At 34.9% G+C, this 14332-nt stretch overlaps 1 protein-coding gene across 6 annotated transcripts; it reads right to left on the minus strand.

Moving 5' to 3' along the window:
• Positions 1–1207: 1207 nt before the first annotated feature.
• CEP44 (centrosomal protein 44) lies at positions 1208–14293 on the minus strand. Of its 6 annotated transcripts, none has more exons than XM_032110427.1 (11): positions 14190–14293; positions 12645–12787; positions 11909–12056; positions 10757–10903; positions 9762–9869; positions 8196–8324; positions 7601–7810; positions 4791–4860; positions 2815–2942; positions 2525–2562; positions 1208–1725 (listed from the first exon to the last, which is right to left on the minus strand). In XM_032110427.1, exons 2-11 carry the CDS (start codon positions 12731–12733, stop codon positions 1617–1619), a joined length of 1176 nt encoding a protein of 391 aa, XP_031966318.1. In that variant the 5' UTR covers positions 12734–12787; positions 14190–14293; the 3' UTR covers positions 1208–1616. The 6 variants fall into 6 exon arrangements, with proteins under 6 accessions (XP_031966318.1, XP_031966315.1, XP_031966317.1 ...); XM_032110424.1 differs by having other exon boundaries at positions 8196–8327; positions 14190–14292; XM_032110426.1 differs by lacking the exon at positions 14190–14293 and adding an exon at positions 13823–14174 and having other exon boundaries at positions 8196–8327.
• Between the last annotated feature and the right edge of the window lie 39 nt (positions 14294–14332).

Raw genomic sequence — 14332 nt, forward strand, 5'->3', positions numbered from 1 at the left:
ATTGCATTGCACACATAGAGAAAGTTCTTTTTCTAACACTTGCTGCATTCCCCAGATGCATTCAATGATAAGTCTCTGTAACTTGAATCAAGTATGTTGACTAACACTTCTCATTTTTGCCATGACATCAACAAACAACAGATTCATTCCTCTGGTTCCTGACACAAACATTATCAAATATCATAGAGAATGAATATCTTACTGAACATAAAAGCCTCTTTGACTCCAAGACAAAGAGGAAAAATAAAAGAGATAATTCAAAATATTTGACCATAGCGACTTAAAGCAGACAGAAATATTAATTTTTACCTCTTTGATGACTTTATAAAGATTTCCACAAGATGGGGCTGTAGTCCTATTTTAAGACATTAATTGCTCTAACATTTAGAAGAAAACCTCATTTCATTTCATTGTTAGAATAATGAACAGTGATTTGCAAGGCCTATTTTCAATTAAGAAGCAAAACACATTCCTACTATGTAATTTTCAAATCTTTTTAGTTTCTTTTATTTTTAAACAACTGAAAAAGTCCTTTGCAGAAATCAAAAAAAACCTGAACTAGTTTATGTAACATAACAGATCACCATAAGTTCTTCTGTTTCTGTTTAAAATAAAGTCCATTTATATTCAATATGGTTATCAAAAAAATCATAATTATTGTTAAAACACAGAAATCACTTTTTACAGGATGTCAAATACCTGCTTTTGCCTTCATCTGCAAACTGTGCCCAAAAAAAATTGTAATTCTTTTGTAATATTAAACTCCAAAAAATCTTTTTAAGTGAAGTATTAAAACAAAGGAACCTTGATATGACAGGCTACCAATTTACAAAAAGTAATAAATAAATAAATCTTACCAAGCCTCACACATCTTTGGTTTGATCATATGTTTATGGAAGTCTTACATCTACTTATGTCTCTAAACAGAAATCTTAATATGGCTTCAAATAATGAAAATGTTGTGTTTCTTTGTATACTGGCTGGTCTCCATCTGTGCTGCTGGTCTTAAAATGCGTTGGGTAAGAGCACTAAAACACTCAACACATCTCTTGCAGTCAAAGTCTGTGGACTTACTTGCACATTTTAGTGTTTAGGATCAAACTGACCCTCACTTTGTCAGCGTTAATGGAAGCCATAAAGTGTTGGTGCTCTCCAGCTCAGCATGAAAACTTATATTTAAAAATAAAAAAAAAGCAAGAAAGGTACATATTTGAAACTGTGTATGTAAGTTTTTTATTAAGACTTATTCAACAGTACAGATGGTAAGATGGTATGTAAGAATGCCTCTTGGGTGTAATATGAAAGTTACAGCTGGAATGTTTCCAACAGGATGTAAACCATGGTCCTCAAGCCCGCACTTTAAAAAACATATTACTTAGCACACTGCTAACAAATGTCAACACAAGAATACACTCCTGTAATGACTTAAATTTACAAAAAGAGCAAGGAGGGGGGAAGAAGCTATGTGTACAGTCTTTAAAACCTAAAATTGTGGTCGTGGGGAGGGAAATCCATACACAGATGCATGAGTAAAATACTTATTCAACGAAATAAAAGCACTGGTGATCATTATAAATTTGATATATTAAAAATTTAATGCTGTACAAATATACATATTACTTCTGGTATCCATAAGTCTGCAGAGACCAGGTCTGAAGACCTGTGCTTTCAGGTATTCCCAGATGTGGACTTGGTGTTTTGAGCAATTTGAAGGTTTCTTCAATTCTGAAAATAAATTTTGTTTACATGTGTTTAATAAAATAAGGTAAGAAATAACTGGCTTGCTTCTAACTTTCTAATTACCTAAAATACTAACAAGCAGCATGAAACCGTAAGTTTTCTCTCACCCCCCCCTTTTCCTCTGCAATTGGTTCCTATTTTAAATGCCTACCATATAACAATAAACCCTAGGTACACAAAGAAAGAAGCAACGCACAGAATAAAATTAAAATCACAGAAAAGGCTAGAGCTTTTTATAGGCCACGCACTTGGAGAACAGAAATCTCTTGCTAGAGAAACATTATAGAGCAACGCATTTCTCTTCAAATATAATAAAAATATAACAAAAAATTTCATTAGAGATCTCAGGATTAATACAAAATTCATCTTAATACAGTTATTGTAATGCTTAGGGTGAAATTGGTTTTACTTTTCCTTAAACAATAAAAGCCAGTTAAGGTAACGTAGTTATTTTTCAGGAAGAAAAGTTGCAACTACCAGGGAATTTCAATCAGGAGATAAATAATATTCCTATTTCTTATCAACCAAACTCTAAACACTCTTTAATCTCTAGTTAATACTATTAAGAGTGCTTTCTATTGCTTTTTAGAAACCAAAACAGTGACTCATCCTGCAAATACAGAACTGTAAGTGGATTTATTATCCAGTAAAGCCATAAGGAAATGCCACACCTGACGTAGAGACCTTTGAGGTTTGGAACACATATGTACATTCTCTGTATGCCTTAGTCCAGTACAACTCCCTCCTGGGAAATAAATTCCTGCTGCCCTTTCCTATTACTTACATTTTACTTATCTTTTCCATTCTTTGCCTTATTGTCTCCTACAATTTAAAAGCAACAAAGTTAGTAAACTCTTCAAAGCTGACATTCTTCAGATGGACTTTCAACTTAAAATTCAGAGAAAATGTAACTTTAAGCACTGTTTATATATAAAAGTATTTTTATGAGACAGACCTAGATGTAGTTTTGCATAGTTTCCTTGTTTTTCCATCCGTATATACAACTAAAACCAGTGCTTACTTGTTCTCTTGACCTCAAAGGAAATCTACTGAGCATTCACCAGTTTTAGTTACCTTTGAAATGTCTGTCAGATCACAAGAATTAATGGTCATGTCTTTGGGAGATTGGTCTGTGGATAATAGTGAACTGCATCCAGACGACTGAAGATGACTCTCTGGCATCTCCTCATTCCTCTCTGTATCTATAGAGAAATACTCAGTTTTATGTCACCTTTGCCTTTTTGCTCTCTTTTGCAAGGTCAGCTATCAAATAACTTGATTTACAGTATGTAATAACAGAAGAGAATGCATTGTTTAGAGAGGGAAAAGAAAAAGCTACTATGAGAGTCCAAAATAGGCTTCTCATTTTTTTAAAACAAGTGCAGTATTACACGATGTATAATACATATAATATACACAAAGCAAACTCCAAAGATTACTAAGAAGATTATTTTCTACTGATTAGAGTAAAATCAAAGCTTAGGAACATTTGATTACAGTGCCAAACATTTAATAGTAATTTCATATGGTTTACATCATTTTTATTGTAAACTGCCTGTTCAAACATGTCTTTAATTTCTGCTAAGTAACCTGTCTTATAAGCAGCAGAATTTTTTTTTTTTTCTTTTGGAAGGCTGTGATATTCTCTGCAATTTTAGATTACTCTTGTCAGGGAAGAGAACTTAGTATCTAGAAAAAAAAAGTTTTCCCATACCTATTTTTTTAGTAATGTCACCATCTATATACATCATACCTTTGGAACATACTTAGCGACACTATTTTTTATCTAAAATTCATATTAAATTGGTTTTAAATACCTAAAATTAAAAATTGTTTATTCTGTACATCTGTGATTTCTGAAGAGTGCTACAATGAAAAAGAGCCTGAAAGTATTCCAAGTACGCTACTTCTCAGATAAAAGACTTAAGACTGTCCCAATAACTCTTATGCCTAAAATTTCCTGAATTTTAGAAAAGCAGGAATAACAAATTCAGAAGAATTTGAAGAGTCTGAAAATATGAAAATTCTCTTTTACAGACCATCTGCCTGTTTACTCACTACAAAGTTCTCAAGTGTCAGTAACACACCACTAAACTTTTCAAAGGAAGTAAACATGCTGCAAGATTTCTATGCCCTGTAAAATGAAGGTCCCATTTCTGAGACCCCACAATAAAAACAAGCTTTGACATAACCAAGACGCCGCTTTCCTAATTTCCATGGAAACTGAATTACTGAGACTCCCTTTTAATTACAATTCAAGAGCTCAACGCTGGACAAAAATGCCTAATTTGTGAGAACGGAAAATAGAATATCCTCCTTACCATGGGTGGTAAGAATAACAGCTGCCACAAGGGAAACAGACCAAGTCAGTGAAGAACAGGGGGAGCTAAGGGAGCTAACAGAGCTAAGGGCTAAAGGGCTACCATTGAGGAAGACAGAAGAATCACTCATGGCCTAGGCAATGCTTTTAACTTCTTTCCCAGTTAAGGCTTCGCTCACTTCTTGTTATGTTATCAAAATTAAGTGGAAGTTGGAAATGGAAGAAAAAGATTTTGTCTTTCTCTTCAAAATAAGAAAGTTTAACAAAAATGCCAGTTGGATAGCTGCTTAGTGCTTCAGGGATGAAATATAGAAAACATTCAATAGTGAGCTGAAAAACAACACAGCAACTTAAAACATACTAGTGGCAGTAAAAATAACTCAATTTGTGCTTAAGAACAGAGCATTTTTAAAACATGATGATAACTGCTTTAAAGTTCAGATGACAGTATTGTTTTTCACAGCTTTAGTAACAGCACCTTAATTAAATTTGCATCTCTAATATTTTTAGTAGCTATTTCTAACTATTACTTACTATGCTATAGCAACTGAATCTTCTACAGAGTAAGTTAGAAACTTGAAATGAGGAGAAGGTTAACTTCTAATCTGCAGTACGGTTTTAAATTCAGAGGCATTAAATTGCAGTTATCTACTTAAACTATTTTAGTCAAGGTCAGCAAGAAGTGTTTAGCATATTTATGTTAATTAAAAGGAAAATCATTAATACTCACCAAGAGAAACTGGAATGCTTCTAGAAGTACTTTCTTGATTTATATTGCTGAGCTCTTTAGGTAAGTCTCTCTGAAATACAAGTTTACTGCATTTTAGCCATACATCCTGCCTAAATCATCTTCTGACTGAACAAAAGTATATTTAAGTACTAAGTATGTATGCATTTTTTTGCTACACCATCCAGAAACGTTGGCACTACACAAATATCTTCATAGGACTAAAAAAACTCAACATTTCCATATATATGCTTCATTAAAACAGTAGTCCATTTCATGGGGATTTTTTTCCTATCAGTATTGCTGTTCATAAAGAGGTCGAAACCAGGCCAAGATACAGTGCATATAACTTAGGTATGAGTAGAATGGACAATCAGACTGCTCTTAGACTGTACTAATCATTACATCTCAACATTGGTTGCCATTAGCTTAACAAAATAAGTGTGCCTTCTACCGCTGGCTGTTATTCAAAAATACAGTCCTCAGTTCTGAAAAATAGCCTACAGACTAACTCAAATTCATTCCACTTAAATGCCTGGAACTCAGAAGGCTATTTTAAGCTGGTTTCCCAGGCTTCTAAATGAGAGAGGGCTCTTTTAAGAAATGTTCTCAGTTTAAATCAATCTTAACTTTAAAAAGGTTGTTCATAAGGAAGGAAACAATAGTATTTTCGAGTTCACCTTTCTAATTTCAAAGTAAAACAATGCAACACTCAAAAAACAATCAGACATTTTTTACCAATGAGTTATCATTATGGTTTGACATCTCAGCCTTTAAAATATGTCACTTCGTATTGTGAATCAACTACATAGGCTAACAGGGGAATACTATACCCAAATAAATGAATGAGGGAGAAATAGTAGGTATTGTATAGGGAAACAATGGAAAAAACCTGTAATAATGTCTATCTCTTCACAAATACAAAAATAGAGTCTGCACTGACTATGCCTGCTCAATTCCTTTCATTGAAATGGATTTAGTAGCTTTCAGACTTTCCCAGAGCTAAATGCACAGCTGCTGCTACTTTGACAACAACAAGAGACAGATCTTAGAGTGCTCCTGCTATGCTGGCTAGATGCCAAAAATTCCCTGAAAAGTGCACAAGTAAGGGACGAGTAATTCTGAATTGTTCTGTATGCGTGAAACATGACTTGGATCCAATTTCATGAAACAAAAAAGCAGAAATTCTGTGGCCCAAAGGATTATTTCTTAGCAGTTTTCAAATGTCTATTTGCAAAACAGTTAGTTTTGGAGACTATTTATACATATATAAACAGCCTTGTATATTTATATATGTAAAACCAGTTAACTTTGCTTTGAAAAAAGACCAGCAACAATGACACACAGAACTATAATTTAACTTGTTTCTGCAGGTGAATTCTTTCAGTAACATGCAGTACAGAAATATAATTATCTCACTAGAAGTTTCTGAGCAGTATTTTTGAGAGTATTTTCCAAATACTATCCCAACCATACGAACAACTGCAATAAACATATTACTGAAGCAGTAATAAACCAAATTTACAAAAATAAAGAACAAATCTAGTCTGAAACACAAGCTTTCCCATGTGCTAAAATAATTTCTTGAAAAGAATACATTTGAAACAGGAGAAAAACTATCTGTGGCTGTTCACCTGAAAGCCTCTTGAGACTGCTGCCAGAAAAAAAACATTATCATTGGTGGTATTATTTGGACATATGTCTACTGATCCATAAGAATCTGAATTCAGATAGTAAATTACTAGAGCTACTCTTTTTTATAAAGTGTCTGAGAATATCCATCCTTACTAACTGAGCTACAGCCTTTAGAAATAACCTAGTGATCAGTCTGAACACCTGTCCATTTCAAAACTTTGCATAACCACCACACTTTCAAGGCACACAGTAAAACATGTCTTGCATACAAATATTAGCAACATTTTCAAATTTGTGGGGTCAGCAACATGCACAGAGCTTCTGGTTATGAACAAATTCAGCAGTTTTACAACTGCAGAGAAAAACACAACACTGATCAACTATTTTCCACAAGGGTTCTCAACTTCTAGGGAGAGCATCTGACAGTATCTGAAGGATACACAACGTGCATGTGAGAATGCAGTTTTTGGATCACGTGATTAATTTCAAAGTGATGCTATGGGTCACTGCAACTCAAAATATTTACATGTGTACATATCTCAAATTACATAAAGTGCACACACAGACCTTTCAGCAGCATGAAAAATAACCCAGGAGTCTTAATGCAACAAGAGGTTTTACTTGCTATGCCAAATGTAGCCACACCACAACTGTAGTGCTTTCATACATTTAAAAATACAATGAAGATCACTGACAAGAAATAGGAAGTGGGGGAAGAGAGTGGAAATAGGAGAAAAAACCCCACTGATTAGCGTAGAAATTTCAAGGACCCACAAATTAAAAATAGGATTAAAATAAGAATTAACTTTTTGATTAACCCTGCATTTTCCACTGTGCATGTCATCTATTTTTGTCAGTTGTATAGAATGAAGACTCTATGTTCAAAAACTTCCTTCTATAACTTCAGTAGTAAACAAAATGACATTGAATCATTACTAATGAGAACATATTTCTACAAAGAAACAGTTTCCAATGGAGAGCTTTGGTTCATAGAGTATGGGAAAATAGAATTTAACAGTTAAGAAAAAAATACCATCAACTTCATAAACAGCACTTCCATTCAGATCATGCTTTTAAAACCAGTGAAAAAACACATCGAGAGGCAGGGAGGGCAGAAACAGACCAACAAGATTGTGTCTGGGCAATTTTTGTTATACAATTAAAAGAAGTTAGCATACCTTTTTGGATTGTAACAACAGTTCTGTTTCAAGAAGCAAAACTCGATTCAATAGGTTATTCCAGTCCTTCTCATCTATGATCACCTTCCCTTGCAGTTTCTCTTCTAAAACTCGTAGCTTATCTTCCATCCAATCTAGCTTATGAAGCTTTTCCTGGAAATCCGCAAGCTGATTCTTTAAAAACTCAATTTCTAAATTATCTTCTATGACCTGAAAATATCAATAAGAACATGTCCTCTAATTTCAAAACAGATACAATTCATCATTTGATCAAACAAATTAAGTGCAATCTTCAAGTTCAGTAACCACATCCTGCTACATTATAAAATTATTTTTCTTCCAGTATTACCAAAATATGCCTATTCAGGGAACTCAGCTTTTAAAAGAAGCTGTTGACAGAACTGTGTCTTAAAAGAGACGGTACAATTAAACTGACTTTTCTTTTTTCCAACTTTTTCAATACACTTATTAAATAACTATCAGCTCATGCTTCTGAAGTATAACTATAATGTAAAAACCTTTATCCCTTTAGAAAAATCCTGTAAAAAATGGTTAAGAATACATGCAGACAGCATCTTAAAATAGAAGTTCTTACTTGTTCACATTTAACTTCCACAATATCATGATCTAGGCACAATTCTTCCTCATTCCCTCCCTGTGCTGGAAGGGGTAGTGGATGAAGGTCACCACTAACTTCTTTTCCTGAGTGCCGTTCGACTAGAGGCTTCTTTTGAGTATGTTAAAAAACAAACAAACAAAATCAACAAACTGCTGGTGTTTTTCATTACAAGAATGAATTAGCCAAGTAGTGACACATACAACCTATTATTTTAATACTTATTTAAATCCAACTATCTTATCCCAGCTGGTTGCAAAATACAGAAAGCAACAGCAGGCAGTTTAAAAAAATCATACAGACTTGAAGGAACTGTAAAATAAATATGCACACACTTCACCATATATACTGTGTACCTTGTTTCCTCTCCATAAACAGTAATGAAGACATTGATGTCTTCCCTTAATGTAAGGCCCATTAGATTTCTAAGTGTGGACTGGAAAATATGTTACTACATACAGTGAAATGCGTATGTATAGACAGTTCCAACATCAAAACCCTGATTAAAACATTAAGGAAAAAAAGTTTAGCTAGGAAGATTAGAATTCTCCCTTCTTCTTGACAACTGTCAGCAAAATAGCCCTACGAGGTACACATTAGTTTCCTTTGAAGGATTCCCTTAGAGAAAACAAATTTTGCAATTCTTTCTAGGTGGATTAAATCCTATGATACTGTCACAAAACAAAATAAAATACTTAATGATTAACAATGCACAATTACTAGTTCTGTGAAGCATCTTAACATGTACAGATTCCTCGATGTTTTAGTTAAGCTGAAACTCTGCTCTACTAGGGTATTCTTAAAACACACGTATCTATTCAGTGCTACTATTAAACAACTAGAAGAGACAGAGAAGCCATTCCAAATACTTTATTTGTGAAGTTTTCCTTGATAAAAGCAGTATTTTCCTTAAAAATAGAAATCACCACCTATTAACAGACAGCCATAGTCCTAAAAGTTTTCTACCATTTTATTCTGCACCCTTTTAGCAGAAAATATTAGGAAAGCTGCCTCCTTCACATGTCAAGAGTAGAATAATGTACAATCATTTTTACTCAATGCATAATCATCTCACCTTTGTAAAACCAAAGCCAAGAGCAATGCTACATTATGAAATCTTTGCTGAACAGATTCTTACAAAAGAGCAAAAAGTGTTTTGAAAGCTGTGTTGAAAACACGTGTTAGGCCAAGCACACTTCACTCTTCAAACATGATATAGCTTCTTTGTCCGATTTTATCTTTTTCCATTGCTGTCCCTTACACTTGATATAATTCAAATATAGCACAAACAACAGCACTAGGTCATTACCACTAAGACTTTGAAATCAACTACTCAGTAAAAGAGAGAGGCAACATCCTCTGTATTCCAGTTATTACTTCAGCCAACCACACTTTGGGGAAAAACAAACAAACAAACATCAGCCCACCTCAAAACTGGTTTGATTAAGCACTAAAATCTAAACAAAAGCAAAAATTTCAGCAGGAGCCTGAGTTGCTACAAATGAGATTAACCTTCAGACATAAACATAAAAATTATTTTCATACCTGTCTGGAATTCAGAGCACTGCCACTAGGATCAGCAAGACCTTTACCACAATTTGACCATACTTCAGATTTAAAAGGTCTGATTTTCTTCCTCGTTTGGGATTTAACCTCCAAAGTGAACAGAAGAAAATAACACAGGAAAATTTTCAGGATTCCACACCCCACTTTCTACCACCATCAATGACAGTCAGGAATATTTCATGGCACACACACACAAACACATTTAAACCTCTGTAGTACAATAATGTCTAAAAAAAATTAAATATGACCCAAATTTATAGAGAACACAGACCCAGAAGCGAACGCCATACTTTTATACTCATTAATGGCTATGCTAGGTTGCATCAAAGATGGTTTTATAATAGAAAAGACAACTTGCACCAGACTTGAAAGTAAAACAAATACAAAAAAAATGTAGTTATGTCTTCAAAACGGACAAATTAAGTATACAGAAGTCCTGAAGACTTGTTATAAACTCAAAGGAAACAAAATCCTGTAAAACATAAAGACTGGTAATTGTTTTCATTAAAGCAGAGACTGATACACAACAAACACTGATTAAAAAAATGCCACTACAAGTATCGTTGATAAAAATAATCAGATTTGAGAAACAAATACAAGTGTCATGTTTAAATTGTTAAGGAACTTCAACATATCAGATGATTTTGCTTTGCCTTTAAATTCATCTGAAAAGTTTATTGATTCACATGTTCACTGTATCAAGAAGTGCAAAAGAAAACGCATCACTTACTGTAAAGGCACCAAGTATTAGACTTATCTTCATTCTAATATTTTTTTTAATACTACAAAGTATTGGCAGCTTCATGTCTTGAATGAAAGCATTCAAGAATCTTACAATGGAACTTCATACTAATTTTCCATTATTTGGTCCATGAGCAATGCTGCATCTTCAAACAGAAGCCGAAGGCCAGTTTATCTGCAGCATCAAGCATGTCAAAAGAAACTTACAATAAAGGTAACCATTTGATCAGTACCTTACTAGAGTTACTCAACTCCTTATGTTTCTTCACCACACAGTTAATAATGTCACAAACAATTTGCATTTTTCTTTCCGCAAAGCCACACTGAAGAAACTGCTCTTTTGTTAAAATTGGTTTATACTGAAATTGATCTCGAAGAAACTGCAAAAAAATAAGAGTTTACTTCACTTTCAAAATCACCTCACAATTTGCTGTAGAAATGGCATGCCCATATTCTTATTTTACTACAATCTTTTCTTGCATTATGCACTTCAGCAGTTAAGCTTTTTCTCATTTGATTATTTTTATATATTTAAAGATATATATAGCTGTTTCTTCTACCTAGGCTTTAAACATACCTCCTCTTCCAGAAAGGAAGGCCTTAAAACATATCTCCTCCTTCAATCACATCACTCTTGTAAACTTTAACTCACAGTCTTAAGATACATGAAACAAATGACTACAGAAATTAATACTAAAAAACTTAAACCAAAAGCTTTTTAAAGTGAATGCACAATAAAAAGTTGTATTAATCTCAGCAAATGCATCAGAGGGCAAAGTAAATCTCCCACAGAACCCCTCTGTAAAGCAGTCTCTCAGATGGAAAACTAGTCTGAATAAGCCACTATTTCTTAATTCATCAATCCACCTTTCATAAAAACGTGCTCATGTATATTTTAAGAACAGTTCAAAGTGATTTTCAATCAGTTAAGAATTTGATTCCAATTTATAAACATTTAAGTATTCAACCTTATATATTAAAATGGCACAGTGTTTTAAAATAGCTGCATTTCTTAACTGCGCTTTCATTACAGTTTTTTGAGTTTCATGTGATTTTTTTGGTGGTTAAGATTTCTGCCAAGGTCACTTCTATAAATCGTATTGTCCAATAAACATTTCTGTATTCTTCAAAACTAACATCTAACAATATTACTGTTTCTGCAACTGTCTCAAAATTAAAATTTGGCTAACGACACATGCTTATTTTCATTAAAATCTAAACACTTGCACACAGTGACTTAGTACTCATCTTAAATCCTAACAGAACTAAAATTCATGTTCATTGCCAAAAATTTTCACTTCCTAGTAAAACTCATAGTAGATGTTTAATTTTTGTGAAGTTATAGTCAAACCCACGTTTCTTTTGCAAAGAACATGAAGAGATACCTTATAAACAGCTTCGATAAAACGCAAGTCACTCTTTGCTGTCAGTTCCACATCACACTTTACCAGAAGCTCTGCTATGCAAGTTGAAAAAGATGTAAAACAATAGCTGATGATAGGTAAAAATGCAGCTGGATCACCCTTCACTAACCTATTAAGAAACAGAATTATTAAGAAACAGCAGAAGGTAACAAAAGCCTTTCATTACATGAATTCAAAAACTTGAAAGGCATCAATACAGACAGCATGTTATACCCAAACATCTTTCATTTTAAGTTTTTTTTGTCCAGGCATTTCTCATTCAGCAGTCTTTGCTGTTATTTGTAAAATGCTCAAAAAATATTTTTGTGATCTTCATATAACTTAAACATTGTCAAGTCTAAAGCCCACCAGCATTTCCAGCTCAACATTCAAGACCTTTTTGTTTCTAATCTTTACAGGACAAAACTTCCTGAAGGAAGTTTTGCAAGCACTTACAAAGAAATTAGAAAGGTGAGAGATTAACCAAAGCAAAGCAAGAACAGCAGAAGAGGAGCAAGACAGTGATACACTTCTAGGACTGCTCTAAGAAGACTAAAACTGCATACTTTTATACTCCAGTTCACATATACCACACTCCAACTTCCCACAGTTATGTTCTGCTTACTTATCACTGGGGCAATGCTAATACGTATACATATCTTGTTTAGAGGTCTTGCTGTCGTCATATATTAGCATAAATTTCCACACTGCCACTTACACTGTATAATCCACATCTCTTGGATAATTTAACAAGCGAAGTCCTTGTTCTATCTTTCTTAAACTTCCATTTAGGTCTCCTGTTGCCATTATTCTAAATGCTATTCTTCTTTTAGATTATTAAATAAACATAAGAAAGTATGTCTGTTCAAAAAAAATATGTACACAAAAATTACAAAATTACAAATACAATAGAATTACCACTGAAATTCAAAGGTTTTTGCCCCCCCTTTCTAGACACTCCTTTTTCCAAAGCATTACAATACAGCACAGAACTACAGCTCAATACCAATTAAAATCAACCATCATCTTCATTCATTTTAAATAGGACCAAGCAGTAATCTTCAATGTGACAAACTACCAAAGTCAAAGATATCTGAAAGATTATTAGGAATGTAGAGCTGGCTAAACAAAAGTACACAACACTTATTGTTGAAAACTTGGAAGAATTTAACCAATTATTTGGAAATTGAGGCAGCTATTCTTCCTGCATTATGTTACAATATGATCCATTCTATGGTTTTGCAAATTTAACTAGATAGTAAGACAAATCTCAAAGAGTCTAACAAAAAACTGAAGCTTTAATCTGCAATGCAAATACTCAAGAAGACACTCGCACAGGATTTTGCCTAATCATATAGGCTGTTTCCCAAAAGTATCAACAATCCTTTCTTTTTACACCAGACGTCTGGATGTAAAAACTGGTAACTACTGTCACTACAAAACAACTTAAGAGATCATAAAAATAAAAAAAATAAGTCAAGTTGGTAGAAAATCTTGGGAAGGTGAACACAGTAAAATGAGGTACATAGCTTTTGTCTGTAGGAATTAGTTACAGAAGTTACAGAGTGCTGACTATCAAGAGTAAAATCGAGTATAACAAAGTTTCAAGATATGATAACATACAACTTTAAGCAAGTGGCTCAAAGAAGAATTCTCAAAACCGCATATGGTATTCAAAGAATCAATGTAAAAAAAAAAAAAAAAAAAAACCAAACAAAAAAAACTACCCCGTGCAAGTTACCAAGTACGTTAACACCGTAAACGTTGTCTTTGAAACGCCCAACAACTAGACTTTCGATTTCTTCGAATTGAATCTAGACTCTCCTGTTGCTTAGGGCGGGCAGCTGGGGGGAAAACCACATTACGCAGAGATGCAAAAACGTCACTGACAAGTACCGGACTTCGCCGTCGTGCCAGCCACACAGAGGCCACCTGCACACGAGCGAACCGCACAAGAGACTGTGCCTCCTAGGCTGGTTGCTCTGGGCGCCAGCGAAACACCAGAGGGAAAAAAGGCGTGTCCCAGCCAGAACACGGTAAGGCGAGTTGCGGTCCCGGAGCCAGCGCGCTATGGCAAACTCGCAAGAGCAGGACCGGGGCTCCACACCCGCCTTTCCTCGCCCCTACAACAACCGGAGACCGGGCCTTCCCCCGGGGCTCGCCGTCTCCGAGGAGAGGGAGAGCCCTGGGCTGGGAGCCGGGCCGCGCCGCCGGCCCGCACGGCGGGGACAAAGCCCCGCCCGAGAGCGATGCTGACGCTCACCCGCGCGGCGGGAGCGCCGCCGTTCCCTCGGCAGCGCGGCCGGGCCCCGCAGCCGCTCCCCAACGCGGCGGGCGCACACCGAATCTGCCGCCGCCACAGCCGACGGCCACTTCCGCTTCCCGCGCGTCCTTCCTCGCGGACGT

This window comes from Corvus moneduloides, chromosome 5, assembly GCF_009650955.1.
Source record: "Corvus moneduloides isolate bCorMon1 chromosome 5, bCorMon1.pri, whole genome shotgun sequence".
Lineage (NCBI taxonomy): Eukaryota > Metazoa > Chordata > Aves > Passeriformes > Corvidae > Corvus > Corvus moneduloides.